This window comes from Patagioenas fasciata, unplaced genomic scaffold (genome assembly GCF_037038585.1).
Source record: "Patagioenas fasciata isolate bPatFas1 unplaced genomic scaffold, bPatFas1.hap1 Unplaced_258, whole genome shotgun sequence".
Taxonomy (NCBI): domain Eukaryota; kingdom Metazoa; phylum Chordata; class Aves; order Columbiformes; family Columbidae; genus Patagioenas; species Patagioenas fasciata.
In genome coordinates, this window is record NW_027288686.1 from 50,794 (window position 1) to 70,286 (window position 19,493).

Below are 19,493 nucleotides of genomic sequence, written 5' to 3' on the forward strand. Positions count from 1 at the left end.
TCTTATTTTCTGTCCCAGAAAGCAGAACTGTTGTGGCCTTGCCTATTTATACACCGTGATGGCACTGATTTTATTATAGCCCTGTATGTACAGTCTTTTGCTGTAGTGCCTGACAAGTAGCGTGTTCTCTGCACTGATTTGCTTGCTGGTTGGGGCAAAAGTTGAAAGACCTGCGCTATACGTAAAATATTTCTCAGGAGTTTGGGGTGAGGAGGAGACAAGAAACACACAGGTCAAAAGTCACTAGAAGGCAGTTAAAATGCAACCTGAAATAGGAGGTTTGAAGAAAATGAAGGAGAAATTTCTAAAGGCGTGTATATATTCCTTTCAAAGGACAGGTTGGGGTTTTAAAAGAAAATACTGCTTTTAACTTTCTCAGTGTCTGTAGAAAAAAAGAAAAACCAAAAACAACAAAAACCAAACAAAACAAAAAAGCCCAAAACCTGACTTTTTTTCATGCTTTGTGAGCATGAATACACTTTATTTTAGTGTAGTAGGTCTAGATCCTTTCAACAGCAAAGTACTTGTAATCTAGTTAGGTTTTGGTTTGTTCAAGAGCCTTGTGCATATGGGTAACAAGACTGGATGGTTGTAGAAGTAGTAGCATCCACCAAGGAAATTTTTATAATACTTCTGTGGCTACCAACAATTTAGCTGAACAGTGAGATTTAATACCTATGGTAAGAGTTCAGGGACTTGTTTCACTTTATTAAAAGTGAACTTTCTAGCATTTAAAGTCTTGGATGTTTTAAGTCTATGTTTGGCCACTTAGTTACATTGAAAGAGTGGTACTGCTGGAGGATATTTCTGAGCAGCTTTGTGTCATGCAGGGATGTACACGCAGGACAGTGCAGGGGAAAGCAGTTTGGGATGAGTTTGTCCTCAGATGGGCAGTAGTGGGGTTTTGAGTAAAGCAAGTCTCTGTCTAACAAAGGGCCTTGCAAACTTGAAACCTCCTGAAATAAGTGGTGTCACATGTCTTAGTTCTGTTTTTCAGCTTGATATTTCCTGAATTATTATTTCTTTATAATATTATTAGAAATGGTGCGTTTAAAATGCGTACTTACTATACTGCATTTAATAATCATTTTTGCTTTCAAAAATTGTCTTCTAGGTGCGGTTTATCACCAAAATATGGCATCCTAACATTAGCTCAGTCACTGGGGCCATTTGTTTGGATATCCTGAAAGACCAATGGTAAGATTCCATACAGGTATAAATGTGCAAAGTCAAATACACCAGTGTCCTTACATACTGTTAATCTCTTCCTTTGAAACAGTGTCTTCATTTGGAAACACTAAGGAAAGAATTTCACAGAACTTAGTGTTGGGGGGGAGGCTTCCTATGTACTATAATCCCTCTTCAAACTTTTCTTAATGTATTGATCCTTTCATTTTCTAGTGGTGCTCTGTGTAAGTTTTGTTTTTTAATCATGATACAAGAAAGTTGCTTGAGCATTGTCGAAGTGCTTGTCAAAGCCTCTGGTCCTTTGGAGAAGAGGAAGCTGTTGTGGCTCTTTCCATCCTTTCTTGTTTGAAGGATTTCAATATTGTGATAGATGAGACTTTTTTTCTGAGTAGCTTCCTAAAACTTCCTAAGCCATATGAATGGTTAATATTATTTAAATAAGTTGTTTATCATTCTCCAGTATATGCTGTTGTAGCTGTTTAAACTGAGAAATACCTACATCACCGTGTTTAAGTTTTCTGCATGTGTAGGTTGAAAAATGCTTTGAATAAAATGGTAGCTTCATTAGAAAGCAAATAAACAAAACGACAACAAAAAACCCCCAAGCAATACCCCCCCAACCTTGATAATTTAATATTTAATAGATTTTGCCAGGTATTAAAAGGTAAATGGGACAAATGCAATGCTGAAATATTCTAATGGATGTGTTCTAGAAAATATATTTAGTTCCACAGTCTCTCTCTTGTAAAATCTTTTAGTAACAAGCTTTGTTTCTGAAGTGCCACTTCATTGACTTGTCATGCTCTTCACTGAATAATGCTGCTCTTGTTGGTGTGCTTAAATGTAAGTCTCAAATTCCAGTGCATGTCTCTGTTTTTCAGGGAGGTTAGTGGGAGCTGAAGGACAGAATTTGGGCCTATGGGACTTAGTAGGTTAATAAACTGATAAAATACTCACATATGGTGAATATAAACACAGAGTTTTTAATGTATTTGTATAGTTTAAAAAAAGTCTTTCCTCTGCTCACCCATCCAATGATTTTCTATTCCAATGAGCATAGTTGAGATACTGTTCTCCGTATTGGCAGGAGGTTTTATCAGTTTGCAGAGTAATGTCTTTAAATCATCTTTTTAATGAGTTTAATGAAATTCTTTCTCCACAGTATATGCTTTATGCTGAAATTCTTTGCTGCTGTGGATTTTTATTATGTTTAGATTTGTATGTTTAGATTTGTTATGCCAGTTGTTTGCAAAACAGCTACTGTTTGCTGGTAGAATTAAAATAACTATATGATTTTGTAGAAGTAATACTGCTTATGCTGATCTGATACGACTTTTTATGTGGTTTCACTTACTGTAGCCTATATTTATCTTCAAGGCTAGTATTCTGTCTCAAAATCTTATTCTTAAATATAAAATGTATCTAATACTGTTCATTGAAACCTGAGAACTAAATTACTTGAAAGCTGTTCTGCATAAATCCCTTGAGCAGTGATTATCAAGCAAATGTGTTGTGGCTGTGTGCATGGCTACAAAATACTCTTGCCTGTTGTGGTTTTGACAGTTGAAATAAAAATGAATAATAAGAAATATTTCATAGTGACTGTACTGGAGGTTTCACGTTTCAGTTTCAGGTGAGGCGCAGAAATCATTATAAGAGAGAACACAATTTTGATAGATATGTGAGAAACAGCCAGCTCGTAGTCATCTTGGGCATCTAAAACTGCTGGGCTTTGTTCACAGTGTTTGAGGAGCACTGAGCCTCTTTAAAGCTTTGAGAAAAATGCAGAGAATATTAACATTGTTTGAGAGAACTCTTCAGCAAGCAGGCTGTCTCACCCCCCCCAGCACTGTGTCAAAGCTATTATTCTCTTTTTTAATTGCTCCTTCCCCTAATGGGTGCCCAGTCTTGTATTTCTCCTGTAAATAGTGACTATACAACAAGCTCCTACTCAAAGGCCTTATTCATTTCCTCCCTCCTTCCAGATTTCGCAATCCCTTGGTACAAGTTCCCAGAGTTTTTTCTCTTGGATTAACAAGCTTAGTTATTTCACAAATGGAATAAATACTGCAGATTATTTAAAAAAAAATATATAAAAATATATATTATTCCCAGTAGCCATGTTTGGTTGACAGAGTGGAGCAGCAATCTGCTGGCTGCAGCTGTTCCTGTTGTTCTGCTGGGTTACCTCTCAGTAACTGGAGAGATTATTTCCAGAGAGGAATGTACAGAACATCAGTAAAAACTTCCTAAATGGAAAATTACTTAGCTGTTAAAAATGAAGAAGAAAAACTGGCAGTGTTTCATAATCCTCTTAGGACTCTTTCAGCTCATCGAAAGGTAAGAGATTTCTTACCTCAGGCATGCTGGGCACAGCTGACTTATTGTGCTTTTTAATATTATCACTATATTCACACAAACTAGGGGTGCTCTTTTTTTTTAATGGAAATGCCCCAAGATACTAAAAAACAAACAAAACCAAACAAAACCCCAACAAAACGTGAGTAAAATATATATCAGCTTTCTTTGTTCTGATTCACTTCAGGTTTCCTGTGCAGTTTAACAAATGCAATACCAATCAAAAGCCTGGGGTTTGGTTAGGATGTCTGGAGCGGAGGCTTTATGTTTGAAATCTCAGAGGGAGGGTGCTTCCCTGCCGTGAGCTCCCTGCAGCTCACTGGTAGGTGTTACTGGCCTTTCCTCCCCTCTTGTAGGTGTCAGGCCTGCCAGCCTGCACAGGGGCTACGCAGCATTTTGAGACGGGGGTGGGAGTCAAGGGTTATTGTAAACTTGAGGAGAAAACAGGAGCCAGTAGTGTCAGGGAACAAAGGCAACAGAATGTCATGTGCAAAGTGAATATGATGCTGGGATGGAAGAAGTTTTACCTGCAAAACTCATTATACAAGCTGCCTGCTTTTTATTTATGATTGGTCAGGCTTCTATTGGGGCAGTGTACCCACTTGGAGCATTGTATTCCAAGAAAGATGGTAACCACAGGAAAAATCGAGTCAAGTGACAAGAATGATGGTCTAGACAAATATGACCCACAGTGAAAGTCTGGAAAGCCATTTCAGTGTGCAGAATATCAAGCACGGTGGAGCACTGAAATAGATTTTGCAAGAAACTTATGAGGCTCCAATTAAGAACAGAGCAGACAGAATTCTGTCAGGAGTGACAGAAAACCTTACCGTTGCAAAGGAGGAGAGGAAAAAGCTAAAACCCAAGCATGAAGCCAGCTTGAGTTACCAAAGGAAGTTGCTTGAACTCCATGAGATGTTGCGTATAAATCCACACCTAGAAATGAACTTCAGATATAAGAAGAGTTGAAATTTTTTTTTCAGGATTCTATTCTGGAAAAATAAACCCTTGAGGAGCACTGGAAAGTGTGGAGGATGTATCTGTCCACTGGAATTCTGTTTTAAGGAAAATACAACTTTTTTTGCAGCACATTCTTCTCTAGCTTATGGGGATGTCATGTGGAGGGGGCGTGCATTAGTTTTTTTTAGTTTTGTGCCCCTATCAGCATAGGTTTTCTTCCAGAGCTGATGATGAGAATTGTTTTTGCTCTTACTAGTCTCCGTAGATGTAGTTCTGGGCAGTCATCTCCATTCACTTTATTCTCCCAAAAGAAAGTAATGGGAAGGAAGAAGAGCCGCTTAAGGTACTTGGGAAACAATAATCTGTTTTTAGCTGTCCCTTCAGTTTCTTCCAGGAATCTTAATTTGTGTCTGAAAAATTAAGACTGAGCTACATAAAAAATAACAAGACATTTTAAATTCCTTTAATTGGGAAAACTAATTGGTGTCCTAAAGGCAGAAAATGTTACATGAGTATGTAATAGTTACACGAAATATGTCAGATTTTCTTCACTACTGATCACAAACTTCAATTTCCTTTTTTCAATACAAACAGCAGCTGAAGCTGTAACAGGTTTTCTCTTATGATTTAAGGATATTTCTTTGAATGTTTGTGTCCAGTGAAGACTTGGCTTTATTATGCATGTGATGTGAAAGCCATTTTCAGGCATGAGACTTGAAAATAAGTTGTAAACTACATTGTTAAACCTTTTTACATGCGTAGCTAAACGTATATAAAAACCTACAAGCGTAACAGATGAACAGGGGCTGGGAGGGCCTGGCAGTCTGGAAAGCCAGAGGCGGCTGCAGCCGGCACAGAACTTGTGTTCCAGGTGTCCGTGGCACCTTCGGTCCTTACTAATGCCCCTGCTTCCCATGGTGTATTTGCCGCTCCAAGAAAGCACAGTGTAAATGCAAGTAAATTGCATGTAAAGGTGACACAAGTGACATGACCCCTTTCATGCCATCTTCTCTGTTTTAAATAATGGCAGTATTTTCAGATGTCTCTAGTGTCGGATGATTTCTGTAAAGGAAAGTGCAGAATAGCTTTTACTTGGTGAAAGTAACTACTGTATCAGTTACAATTGGTAGATTATTTCATGTTAAGTCTGGCTTTAAACTTACACTAAATAGTGTAATGAAATAACTGGGAAAAAAAATACTTTAGGGTTTATAACATGTGGTAGGATGTGGTAATTCCTGAAATTCATTTCATAGAAGTTGTTAAATCCATTCAAGCATAGTAAGGCCCGAAAGACTTAGCATTCTGTGATGGCTGAATGCTGAATAAATATTTTGCATTACATTCATCTAATACTGGCAGATAACGCTTTGAATTGTGTCATCAATGCGTACATGAATTAGATTAATTTCAATACAGTATAAACCATTGGAGGCACAAAGAACAGGCAATTATACAAGTAAAATAAAAATATTTTGGCTTTACATGTTTCTATGCTATGTTCTTCCACTCAGGTTTTTGTATGTCTGATCTAGGTGTGAAAAACAAGATGCTTTGTACACCGGGGTTTACTATGTCAGCTGGGCTCTCATCACCCAGCTGAGGATATGTTTCAGTAACTAGGTGGCTTTTATCTGATTAAATGTAATCGTATTAGTTAATCCCCAACTTTGTTGTAATGTAAAGAACCATTCTTCGGCTTGGTAGAAGCATTCAGCTTGGAACCTGAAATACTTCAGTGTAACTGGAAGAGAATCTGAAATTCTGAAAAAAGTACACATTCTGTAACAACCAAACTATTTAATTATTACAGTAGTAATATGCTATGTAAGTTGCTAAGTTTTATTGAAAAATGTCATATTAAGACCGATGCAATGCAGAAGATAAGTATTCTATAAAATTGCTTGTCTGCTATAAGCGTTTAAAATATAGGTCAGTATTTCTGCACGTGCTATTTGGCTATGAAGAGTGCCAGCAGAGGGAGCACACATGGACTGGCCGCTCCCTACCTACACTTTACGCAAGGTGCTGTTACTGGTAGTAAAGGGTGACACAAACTTCAAATTGGCTTTAATTTCTTTTTTTCAGATGGAATGAATTATGTTAATTGGGCATGGTCAGGTGTGTAGGTCAAGGACCGCATTTCCCAAAAGCTTAAGAAAGCATTGTTGATAAGAAAGTCCATGTTTAAAACTCTATTTAAATAAATACATTGAGTGGCGTTCTAATACCTATAAGCTGCAGCAGTTTAAAATGATGATTCTTAGACTTAGGATTGGTACATGTACTCTTATATCTTCCACAATACTAGTACAGCAGCAAAGGTGAGTACAGGTATGTGATTTGGTGAAGTCATTTTCAAATGTTTAATTTTAGGGCAGCAGCAATGACTTTAAGAACAGTGTTGTTATCGCTGCAAGCATTGTTGGCAGCTGCAGAACCAGATGATCCACAAGACGCAGTAGTGGCAAACCAGGTAAGATACTCAGTTGATGGTGAATTTGTAACACTTCTGTGACCTTTGCTAATTCAGATTAGGTCCCAGCCGTTGGGGGAGATAGAGATTTTAAATAATTTATTGGAAAATTGCTTTGCAGTAAGTGTGAGTTACTGTAGTTTGTTGTACTCTTTACTTTTTGGATTCCAGAGTAAGCAGCAGTTATTTTCCAGTGTGAGGAAGTCTATTTTGTTAGTTTTGTTCCTTTTTCAGCTTGTCAGAAATGTCAGGAGATAACTGCATAGTGAAATGAATCCCACTATAACTTACCATTTAAAATCCAAGGCTTCTAGTAGAAGAAAAGCAGTGCTGTATAAGTTTAAAATTAGTTTTAACTTGATAGTGTTCATTGGATTTGGCTTGGGCTGTAGCTCTTCTTCCAGATTAATATTAACATTGTTGAGCATTGTATCTGTTTAATGTCAAAATTTTATGAATAGTGACTTTACATGAATTACTGTTGCATTTGATCCTGGGGAGCAATTTATCTGAATGAAGCATCCTGTGTATTTTACCTTTGCAAGTACTCGGGATAACTGTTTTAGTCACTGCTTAAACTGGTATCAGTAGATTTCTGTAATCAACAGTGTTTGTTGCTTTACAGACAGTAGCGATAACTCCTAAAAAGTAGTAACAATACAATGTCAGTTGGACCTTATGCCGTACCAGGGCTGACATGGTTCTATTTAAAGGGTTGATGAAAGATAGGAAAGTCTGACAATTTTCAACAAAAGCTCAAGCAGGTGGGTGGTGTTTTCCTTTTCCCTCTGGGAGGGGGAGGCAGCCTGGGCTTCCCACTGACCATCAGGGTGTAGCTCAGTAACAAAGGAACAGAGCGAGTAGAGGGTTCTTCCAACATCAGTCTCATCTGTAAGGACTCTCTAGGACAGGGTGTGCACTCCTTCCCCATAACAGTCTCTGTAGGAGGACAGATGAGCAGTTCATCAAACCTGCCAGGATTTGGAGAGAGTGTGGAGATGAGGTGCCCCTGCGGCCCTGGGCAGGGAGCGCTGGTTGCTGCGCTCAACAGCAAGTGCAGAACGCGCCTGTGGGTTCTGCAGTGCTGGGAGGCTGCTCTGAACAAATGTCCCCGAACAGTTCTGTCAACCTCAATTGCTCAGCACAGGGAGAATTGCTGCAAAGGCCAACAAGGCCACCAGGCATGTCCCCGCACTGTTTTTTCTTGCTAGATGCATGCCCTTGCTGTCACACTCCCTTTGTTAAACAAAATGACTTTTTCCTTGTTTTTTTTTTTTACAAAGAGCAGGAGTAGTGCTTCCCATTCCGACTCTGGTAGAATTTTGCGTGGGAATTGTAACAGTCTTGTAGAAGCACTTGAGCTGGAAAGAGTTTTTTTCTCAGTCAGAAAACTCCATGAAACCTCATAGATTGTGCAGAGCAGTGTTCCAGGCTGCTGCCTGTTGGGATGTGTCCTGCGGTGCTGCGACACGGCTGATGCAGGAGGTTTCAGTTCCTCCTGTTCCCTGCAGATACCTGCAGGAAAACTGTACTGGGGCTTGGCCTTGAGTTACGAATGTGTGTGTAAGTAGAAAGCGATTATAACATCTTTGAGAGATGTGGTGGTAATCACCCAGTTCCTTCATGTGGTTTATTTGGTGGTGGGGTTTTTTGTAGTTTTTTTGTTTTAGCTTGTTTGTTTTCCAAAGCAAAAATTCCCAAGGAGTTAGTTATCCTCCACCCTCATTTTTCATTATGTTAATTTACTAACCTATGTGTTAGACTACGAAGCTGTCCCGGTAAATGGCAGTGTCCTACAAGCTCTTGAGCTGAATCCTGGGGAGAACTCCTGTTTGAATAATGATGGGATTTTCAGACACTTCCCACCTTTCAGACACCAGCTGTCTGGTGTCGAAACTGCTTCAGCTAGGTGCTAGGTTTTGTTGGAGTACAGCAACATTAACTGCCTCAGATTCCTGATATAGAGACATCAGTAAAAGGTGCCTTTAGGCTTTTCTCAATTCAGTGAGAAGCTACATTATTTATAGGTACCTAAGTAAAGGAATTTTATTTATAGAACACTGAAAGCTAGTTCTGAATAAAATGCAGTTATGACTAATCCTTTGCACTTGAGCTAGTTGCTTTCTAGGCTTGGCAGTGTTCTCAAAAATATCGAATAAAAAAAAATTGGGGGAAGGTCTCAAGAGCAGAAGAATATAGTACTTCAGAATGCCACTGGTGCTTAACTTAATCCTTGCTCTCTTCTAGTCTTTGCAACCAAAGACATTTATTACAGACTGCTGAAAATAACTTGTGGTTATAAATACAGTAATAGATAGTCTCCCATGTTTGTTTTAATGCCACTAATAATTAGATAGTAAATATACAAATGGCTTCATGTGGATTAGAATTAGTGGGAGGTGTACAAAGCACATAATGCAGTGTGGTTCGTGTGTGTTGCTGGGGGACTGGTAAAATGAAAGGGGCAGCCGTAAAAAAATATTGTGTTCACTTTGACAGTGCTTTATAGGTTTAATGAGTGTCTTCTTACATGAATAAAATGCTTAGAATGATATTCAGCCACATTTCTGTCCTTAAAATGCATCTAAATATTTGAATATTATATTTCCCAATATCTTGTCCTATTATTTAGTGCTAATAATTTTTATATATCTAAAGATGGAAATGCCTACTTTTTAAAAGTATAATGATTAAGGGAGTCTTTTTTAAAAAGATACAAAGATTTTAAACTTATATTGCATACAAAAGTTCCTAGAATAGGAAACTCATCTTGCATTTCTGAGTGTAATTTATGACAGATGACCCACTTCCTTGGCTTTTGAGTTCTTGGCACAGGCTGAAAACTCTGTGATAAGGTCCATTCTATTGTTTATTAGAAAACTTGTTAGTGATTGGTGCAAAATAATATTTACATAATCTGCATGATTTATTTTTTTCTGGTAAATAACAGTTTGCATGAAAAGAATTGCAGCAGCTTAGCTTTCGCACTTGCTCACCCATTTTTCAGCCCTTCTTTTGTCACACATGCTATCAATATCTTTATTCTCGGGGGGGAAGCCTGGTAGTAAATTGTCAGCCCTGACTGAAAAACTGCAGACGTACTTGCAGTATATAAAACCAGGCGTATTTCTGAGTGATTAGAGAAATAGATTAGTCTGCAGTATGTACTTCCAGGAGATGTTAACATATGGATAATTTGTGCTCTGCCACACTGAATATAAATTTTCAGTAGCTGTGCTAAATATAGCTGCTTTACTTTTGATCAGTGCAATTGAGAGCAGTACCTGATTGTACACATAAAATACCCACAGTCTGTAATTAACCTAAAGGCATAAGTGCATTAAATCAAATGCTTGCATAGGTTTGCTCTGTGTAATCCTTGCCTCCAAATTTTGTTTCAAAAATAGCAATACAATTAGTGTGAAACACGGTTGAAGATATTGTAGAATGATGGACTGGAATCTGCCTGTCATTTTGCTTTGTGGTTGGATTGCTGACTTGTGTTGACTTTCCCCTTCTCTCCCCTCTCTTTTGTGTAGTACAAACAAAATCCAGAAATGTTTAAACAGACAGCTCGGCTTTGGGCACATGTGTATGCTGGAGCACCAGTTTCTAGTCCAGAATACACCAAAAAAATAGAAAACCTTTGTGCTATGGGCTTTGATAGGGTAAGTATGTGTAACTTAAATATTCTTCAGTAGGGGCAGGTCAAGTATATGTATATAAATACAGGGAGTCACTGCTATACTAAAGTAGAATCGCTACTTCCGTGACCTTTTGTAGGTCTAATCATTCTGTTTTCCTAATTATTTTTAAGAATCGGAGTGTGAAAATACTACATTACTAGTAAATCTTATGAGCTATCCCTGTCTTTTGTAACAATTTGTCTATAAATTAGTTAGGATTTAACAAATGGTAAACTAACGTGTTCTGATTAACCTGAGAACTTTTCATTCCGCTTCTCAGAGCTGCAGGCTCACATGCTGAAAATATTATTGCTTTTGTTTTCTCATTGCAGAATGCAGTAATAGTGGCCTTGTCATCAAAATCATGGGATGTAGAGACTGCAACAGAATTACTCCTGAGTAACTGAGCCATGTAGAGAGAGCTGCTTCAGTAGTCCAGCTTGCCCCTTCTGGAGGAGCATCACCATCTGTTATTTTTAGGATTCTATATAGATTCTCTTTTAAAACTGGCACCCTTGCCTGATGATGCTATCTAGGCACTATTGGAGACTGAAAAACCGCTCTGTAAATAAAGCTAATTAAACGTCTGTGTAAATTTAAAAAGGGGAAATACTTTAATTTTTTTTCTTACTAAATATTGTAAAAATTCTTGGAGCTCAGCTAAGATAATGGGGGAAAAACATGCCTACTTTAGTGTTTAGCAGTGTGACGAAGACTAGCAGGAACTTGCTTCAGGATTTTGATTTAGTAATTCAGAAAGCAACATTTTTGAGTGTTAATCATCAAAATTGTTGGTGCCACTCATCACAGCTATCTTACTGTTTTTAACATGGATCCTATGTGCCTGTGGATTGACCTATATTTGCATGCTTGTACTTAATAGACATATTAGGTAGGGTCGCTGAAGAGAGCACCACTGAAATACTCGAGTGTTCTTGTAACTTTTTTCCTGAAAGATTTTCAAGACTTATCCAAAGTTCCAAATGGTGACCTACTCAGAACCAGTTCCTTTTTAGCTTATTAATTGGGAATCCTGATTCTCATCTCCCTGCCATCATACAGCTAAAAATTCTCCCTAGATTGTTTCTTCATCTGTGGGTATTACGTGTGCCATTTACAGTAGTCTAGGCTCCCCTTTAAAGAATATATTTTGAATTATCAGTAATGATTTTCATCCATCATGTTTTCTCCACGATCTCATAAGGAGTATGCCTCAATATAGCACAAAAAGATGGAGATGGTTTTCTTTCCTTTTTTGTCTTAAATAGATGTAAAATGTTCTTTAGTATATTCCGGATAATATGATTTCACTGGATTTGAAGGAGGAAAAGCTGATTCTCTAGCATACTGAGAATTAAAAACAATTTTTCTTTGAGTACTTGATATGATGCAATCAGCTTTTTGTTTTTTCTTCCCCCAGCAGTTTTCTGGCTTTATTTTGGGCTTCAATGTAAGGATTGCTTACCAGGTACCTTAATATTCATCCTTGCTTGCGTTTTTCTCTAGTTGACACTTGGAGGCTGTGTTGGTGTTCTTACTGTACATACTTCAAATGCACATAGAAGTAGAAGTGTGTTCTCAATTTAGCTTTCTTTTGGATTGATGTTTCTGATAAACGAGAACTGAAATCTTACCTTGGCTTGTACATACAGTCAGTCTTTTTATTCGTATTAAAATGACATTTCATCCTGAGTGCAAAAGCTTGAAAATTATTAGTTTTGCAACTTCAAACACTAGTACATCTATTTAAAGAGAGCTGTAATGTCTTTGTGAATATGATGCTAACTTGTGAGAATATATCTGACAAGGAAGTTCAGAGAAATCCTGAGAGTGGAGAGTGGGGATTGTGGATAATGGAGTACTACAAAGTCATCTTTTCCATCACTCTTTTTTTTTTCTTGAACAGTGGATTGATGGGGTGGAGAAATATGTCTGCTTGGGACTTTTCTGGAGCTATGGAGTACAAGGTGAAATATTTTCACACTTCATAGACAGTCTGTTTATAAATCATACTAGAAGAAACTGGAAACATTATTGTATCTGTTGAATATTTGGAGCACAGTGGTAGGGGAACAGAACCAGCAGATAGAGCTGTAGAGACCTGGCGAGTTCTGGGCTGTTCCCTGTACCGCTCTGGCTGATGTGTCCACACTTAAAACATTTCAGGGCACAGACAGTAAATACTTTGAACTCATATCAGTGCAATACAGTGCTTAGTTTTTATACTTCTTTTTAAGGTGTAGTCAGTGATCAGTGTTCTTGGGTTTTCTTGAGTTAGTGTAAATCATTTGCAATGATGCCAAAGGAAATGAGTTGTTTTGTCTTTCCTTATATTTATTTATTTTTTTTTAACAAGAAGCTGCTACTGTTCAGCTGGTTTGCTAGGTGAAAACCAGGGGCAGTAGGAGACCATGGCAAAACGCCACTTGTGTTAATCTCAAGTTGCTGTCTTTTCTGTTATACAGGCTGAGAACTTTTTGGTTACATCAACACCTTGGTTTTTTACCCTGGTGGTAATTATAAATTGCTGACTACTTTCCCTTGTTCTTCGCTGCTATTTATCAAAAGAAAGAACTTGGAAATCATTGTCGGGGACATGAAACTTCTCAGTTATGGGCTTCTGAATGTGTCTTTTGATAAGACTAGTCTCCTAAAAAGAGCAGGTTTTTCCAACAGTACCTGAAAGGATAAAGGAAGCCAGGGAAAGGGGAGGGGGAGGAAAGAGGAAAAGGTTCTCAGGTGAGCATGGTCACCTCTGAAACAATGTCCTGTTAACTTTTATTTCTCTCATGAAGTTACCTCATTTTCTTCTCTACTGCAAAACACTCGTCTTCCCCTTCCCCCTGATGTATAGACGTTGGATACTGGGGTTTGCCCTCCATCCCTTGCTTGGTAGCAGAGAGACCTTGATGCCAGCTGGGATGCTGGTGGGAGGGTAGCTTCTCAAGAACTGAGCTGGGAAGGAAACTTGACCCAGCATTAAGGAGACACCTGTGGTCTGAAGTCCCTCTGAATTTTGACATGTGAGTCCTTTATAAGGAATGTTTTTGTATTCTTGGTAATTATCAGAGTTGAATATAGGGATAATGTTGTACGAGGTTAGTTTAACTGCAGCTGGGGCTGAGCCCTAGGAGTTTTGCTGTTAGTGTTCAGTTTATCATTGTGAGTTTGTACATATAAAATGGTAGTTCTGTTTGCTGTAGGACTGAACATCGTGATATTCAGGGCCCTGTGCATTCCCAGACCCGGAGGTGCCGTGCAGTCCTCTCCGGCTGCACATTTACCACTTACTTACAACAAGAACATAAAACATGAGTACAGTTGCTTTCTACATACCAGTAAATGCTGCATTGTCTTCCTCTATCGTGTAAGACGACAGCTTGAAACAGTACTTTTGAAGTCTAAATGGCTCCATTTTTCTAAGAAAGGTATTGGTAATGAAGTTTACTGATTGCCAGAGCATCAGTCAGATTTCACCGCTGAACATCTTAACATGCATTGAGCGAAGTAGTTTATCCCTTGCTTGTTTTGTCGGTGGGGAACAAGAAACTCCTTTCTTGTCCTGTTCCTCAAGAACAGTAAACTACAGCTTTGCCATTTTCCCATGAGTGCCAAAAGCCCTGACTGCATCGCACCCCACTCGCCAAATTCACAGCTTCCTCCCATTGCTGCTGCGAACAAGCTGTGTTCTCAGGGTGACAAACTGGTACATTTTGGAGACAAAAACTTAGGAACATATCCTTCTGGGAAGATGCAGCACTTTGTGCTATTCATCTTGCATATTCAAAACTTTTTTTTTTAAAAAAAAAGCTTGCTGCTGAGTACAAAGGACCTTGGCTGTAATTGGTTCTGTAGCAGTTATCCGAGCAGTTAGGTACTAATGGTGTAGGAGCGTGTCTTGGTGTTTTTAAATTATCATTGTATGTAACTGTTTCCCAAGTAAGTTAGTGTTGGAACACTGACGTAAGGAATATAGGATCTTCCTGTTGTTGTCTGAAAGGAGGAATTAAATAATCAGAAAGCAACTTACCTTGTAACACCAAATCTGCGTGATGTGGTGCAGATAACAGAAACATTTAAACTATGCAAATGTAGGCTTAACAGCTGCAGATCAGACTAGGCACTGCAGAGCACATGGGTTGCTTATTGAACTGGAGAAGGGCTGGGGGGAACCAGAACAGTCTCAAGCGAGGGTTGTTTCCAGCGCTGGCCATGTGCTGTGAGGGTGAAGAGTTCTGTTTCCAGCACAGGGAAACCAAACTGTGTGTGCATGTCCCGTGTTTCCTTCCCAAAGCCCAACTAAAGCCAGCTGGGACTTGGAGGCTTGCCCAAAGGGGGAGAGGTTAGAAAATGCGGTAGTGAAAATTTAGTTTTAGTTAATGTCTGCTGATGAGCAGATGCAACGAGAGGATGAGGTGTTTTCTCCTGGTATGTTTTGTTGATAGAGTTGACAAGAAGTGTCTCGAGCGTGACTGCTGATTTGTGATCAGCTGGCTGGTTTTGTACAGTTTTGATGAGCAATTAACAATAGCTAGTGAAAGCGCATTTTGTCATGCTGTCTGTGTCACAGAATTAAAGCATGAAAGTCAAGATGCTCGTTGGGTGCCTAAAGCTTTTCCTGGGAAGATCACGTAGATGTCTTCTCTGGTCTCGTCCTCGTTTTCCAGGCGCAGCGTTCTCCTATGGCTGGGCACGGGGGCAACCACTTCTTGGTAGTTTTCTGATTTCTTCCAAACCCATCAGTAAATGGTGTATCTTGCTCTTCCCGTTTGTGGTGTTTGTGTCATCAGCTGATTCATCATCAGGCTCACAGGACCAGCTGTCCTTAACGCGTATTTTGCTTCTTGCTCAGTTATCCAGCTGCAGTGCTCTGTAGGTTTCAAGTTCAGATTTGTTCTCCCTGGACAAACTCCTGCGAATCATTTGCGCTGTGCTGTGATGTTCCTTCTCTGCTGTTACCTGCTTTGTAGGCATCAGAATAGCCAATCGCTTATGGTGCTGAGCCGTTCATCAATAATGTAAGTCAAGATCCATGACTCGACAGACAAGGAGATGTACTGTGAAAATGCTGTACTTGTCCATTTTACAGTTTGCGGCAACTGCTGGTGCTCTGTTGTGGTGTCTGAAGGAAGCTGTCATCATACGAATGCTGATGTCAACTGTTTGAAGAACCCTGCTTTTCACTTACCTTTTCCATCCCAAATTCTGACTTTTCTAGTTAAAATATTTACCAATAAAAACAATATTGCAAGAGGTTGGTTCCTGAGCATCAGACTTCGTGTGCAGGAGGAGCGGGTGGGCTAGAATGCAGCATCAGTGTTTTTTGTCTTGAAAATAAAAACTACACAAACACTTTTGTACACAAATGATTTTTTAATAAACACACATTTTAAAAGATGTTGATTTTCACTGGGAATGCTTAACAATAAATGCATGTTTCCCTGAAAGCAGTTTTTATGTTATTTCCGGTAGTTGAAGTTGTTCTGAGATAGCAGCGTACGCTGCCTCCCTGGCACTAAGGAGAGAGAAAGGGATGACCAATTACATGATGCACATGGAACATTTTTGAAGAAGGAAGGTGTGTGAATACAAGCTGTGTAGTCAAAGTGTGTGTTATTTCAGGTGAGAGCAAGAACCTAAGAAACACATGTACAACACCTTGTGTCTCCTTTAAAAGACTGTGTGTGAAGAAACAAAGTTGATACCTCACAGAGGAAAATGTTCTCGGATTTTCCATTTTTCATCTCATCTTTGTGCATTTTAAACTATGAGGTTTGTATAAACTACAGTTGGTTCGTACATGGGAGGTGACAGCCATGGGGTAATAACACTGCCCTGGTTTCTCAGGTAGGAAGAACCCAGCAGAGAGGGTGACTGTGGGTTTGTTTGCCACCAGTACATACTTTTTGCTTTTTTGGCATGACTCTGTTGCCATTTGTTAGATGGGGTAAAGTGATTTGCAGGTGTCTGCCCAGTGAAGCTGGGCGTGATGTTGTGTTTCACGTCTACGGCCCATCTTTGGGGGTGTGTCTGTCCCCGGCGGGTTTTGCTGGTTTCCAGGCAGGCTCTGCTGCAGGTGATGGTGCTGCATGGGTTGACAGAGTTAAACCAGTGGTGTAAGGGGTGGGCTTTTTTGTTTAACTTTCCACCCATCACAGGTTGTGTTGTGGTACACAGTTCATTGAGCCCCTCTGCTCTGGGGGGGCGGCTGCTTCTCTGAGCCTGCCCATTAGTTTAGAAAAAAAATCCATATTCCCTTGCTCTTGTAGTTAGAAGCTTCTACAGGGGAGCTGCTTTATACTGAAATACTTGCAAAGTTGTCCTACAGCCTTTGTCATTTCTTCCAGCACCTCAAAACTGTGAGTTCTCAGGTGAAACAGACTGACAGTGCTCAGCAGCTCGACCCCTCTGCTCAGCTTTCTGTTCTGAGCTCTAATAGTGACACGCTGGGCTCTGATACTGCTAATGCAGCAAATCCAGGGGTTTAAATTGTTTTAAGGTCAAGTCTGGGTCTGGAGCATCCGTGTCTGGTATAATGTCAAATAAATTACATTGCTTCACTTAGTGGCTGCCTAGTGTTGGAATACATGAAGTATTTAGGTGGGTTTGTGACAGTCTGGTATAAAATAAAGGATGATCAGCTGGGAAGGTGAGGAAAAAAAACAAACCCAGTGTTGCTGTGGGGAAGGCAGGGGAGAAGCTGTTTTTGTGCTGCTGGTACCTGAGCCATCAGACACTTCATCAGCCCCAGTCCCTGGTGTCCAGCTGCCCTTGCTGGCAGGTGTGGGGCAGGGTGTGGCCTCATGGCCCCAGCTCTGACAGCAGGTGCCTTGCTCTCCCTGCCCTGGGCTCCTCATCCATCTTTCCCAGAACCTCTCACAGCTGGCAGCTCGAGAAAACAATAGGTGGTGAGCAGTCAAGGCTCCTGCTGGCCCTGTCTGAGAGGTTTGGGAAGTTCCCTGCAGCTGAGCCGCATCCCTGGCTCATGGGAGCAGCCAGGGCAGAGCTGCTGCTCTCAGGGCAGAGCTGGCTGTCCCCATTTTAAACATCTGCCCCTTGCCTGGGTGGAGGTTGGTTTTCTTAAAGCAGGAACACCTCACTGATCACAGCCCAAAACCCAAGAGCTGGGTATGCTCCAAGGTGGGTTTTGATTCAAAAAGCAGAGCTGGAACTGGCTGGTCCCGTTTTACACTGCATTAGGAACAGCCTGGCAGATAAGCCTGTTTGGTAACAAAGCAATAGCACCGGCAATCACGCTGTTGGCGCACGTTCATGTTTCCCTTAAGCGCAAGGCTGAAGAACAAACCCAGGCACAGCGCAAGGTCCAGGTTTTACTGGAAGTGGTGGCCAACATGTCCTCACACCACTGTGAGGAGCTGTGTTGGACTTGAGGTGGTTTATCTGTATAGAAAGTGCTTTATCTGAAGCTGTCAGTTCAAACGGCATGAAAACCCCTGACATCTCTGGCTTTTACTGGTAACAGGGCAAACTGAGAAGTGAAGCCCATGTATGAACTGCCCAGAGGCGAATGCGCCGCGGGGATGGGGGCGTGGGGGAGGGATGTTCTCCTTTTACTTGGCACGCACATTCACCATTATAACATCTTCCACATTCAAGTCCTTAAATGGTCTGCACCACATCAAAAATGCCAGGAGTAAACTGTCTCCAGGCCGTACTTGTCAGAGAGCTAGTTAGAAGTAGACATGTACGAACAAAGTAGTTACCAAAGTTCACTGAGTCAGACAATACAGAGGCCAAAACAAAAGGGTCTTAAAGAACAAAGGAGGAAAGAGGTTTTGTTTTGTTTGGTTTGGTTGGTTTTTTTATATATTGCTCATTTGCCCTTCTCCCCTGTGAGTAGTTCAGCAAGGGGAAGTGCAGAGTCTTGCATCTGGGGAGGAACCACCCCAGGCACCGGGACATGCTGGGACATCTGGGGAGCAGCTTGGCAGAACAGGACCTGAGGGTCCTGGTGGACACCAAGTTGAGCTTGAGCCAGCAATGTGCCCTTGCAGCAAAGGGGCAAAGGCAGCAGCAAACGGTCTCCTGGGCTGCATTAGACAAAGCGTTGCCAGAGGGTTGAAGGGGGTTGACCCTGCCCCTCTGCTCAGCCCTGGTGGGGGCTGCACACAGCTGTGGGGCCTGGGCTGGAGGCAGCTGCTGTCTGTACAGGTGATCATGGAAACAGAGTCTGTGTCTGTCACAGTTGCTGCAAAAGAAGCAAATAAACTGACACAAAAGGGTGACGTCCTGCATCTGTGAAATGACAGAGCCCTCTTGCTAGTAGAAAGGTAAGGAAACAAACACCCCAGACACTGTGGCATAAAGGTAGAATGGTTTGGAAAGAAAGTAGCTTGATGCAGAGCCAAATGAAATTCTGGTATTGTCTTGGCCAACTGCTTTGGGCAGCTTCCAAAAACATCCTCAGGGTAAGAGTAGGAACCTCCCTCATTCCCCTGGCAGAGGTGATGAGTGCCCTCTGAACATGGAGCCGCTCCCTGGGCAGAGCGTGGGTGGGAAGGGGCTTGGGCACAACAGGGCCAGTGGGCTTTTGGAGGAGCAACACGTTGCCAGAGCTGTTAGGAGATTTCAAGGCTGAAGAGCGACCAAGTAACAAGTAGTTATGAGGTGCTGAGATCTGAACAAGATGGCAAATCTGCCTTGGTAAATTTAATAAGAAGGCACCTGCCCCTGTGACTATAGCTCTGGGGGTGGGGGTGCCTTTGGTCCCAGTGCCAGGCAGAGGTTTGGGGCTTGGGTCTTGACCAGGCACTCGACAATTCAGGCATCTGTGATGCTGAACATGTGCTAAGAGGATCTGTAGC

The 19,493-nt window shown here is 40.8% G+C and overlaps 1 protein-coding gene across 2 annotated transcripts in view; it reads left to right on the forward strand.

Annotated features, from left to right (window-relative positions):
* The window catches only part of LOC139825421 (ubiquitin-conjugating enzyme E2 K), a 44,360-nt gene extending 28,295 nt beyond the window's left edge, over positions 1 to 16,065 (forward strand). For both annotated transcript variants that reach the window (XM_071803226.1, XM_071803227.1), the window contains 4 exons: positions 1,115 to 1,197; positions 6,883 to 6,982; positions 10,522 to 10,650; positions 11,001 to 16,065. In XM_071803226.1, the coding sequence (XP_071659327.1) occupies positions 1,115 to 1,197; positions 6,883 to 6,982; positions 10,522 to 10,650; positions 11,001 to 11,075 (387 nt within the window). In that variant the 3' untranslated portion in view covers positions 11,076 to 16,065. The remainder of the gene's footprint in view (positions 1 to 1,114; positions 1,198 to 6,882; positions 6,983 to 10,521; positions 10,651 to 11,000) is intronic.
* The last annotated feature ends 3,428 nt before the right edge of the window (positions 16,066 to 19,493 follow it).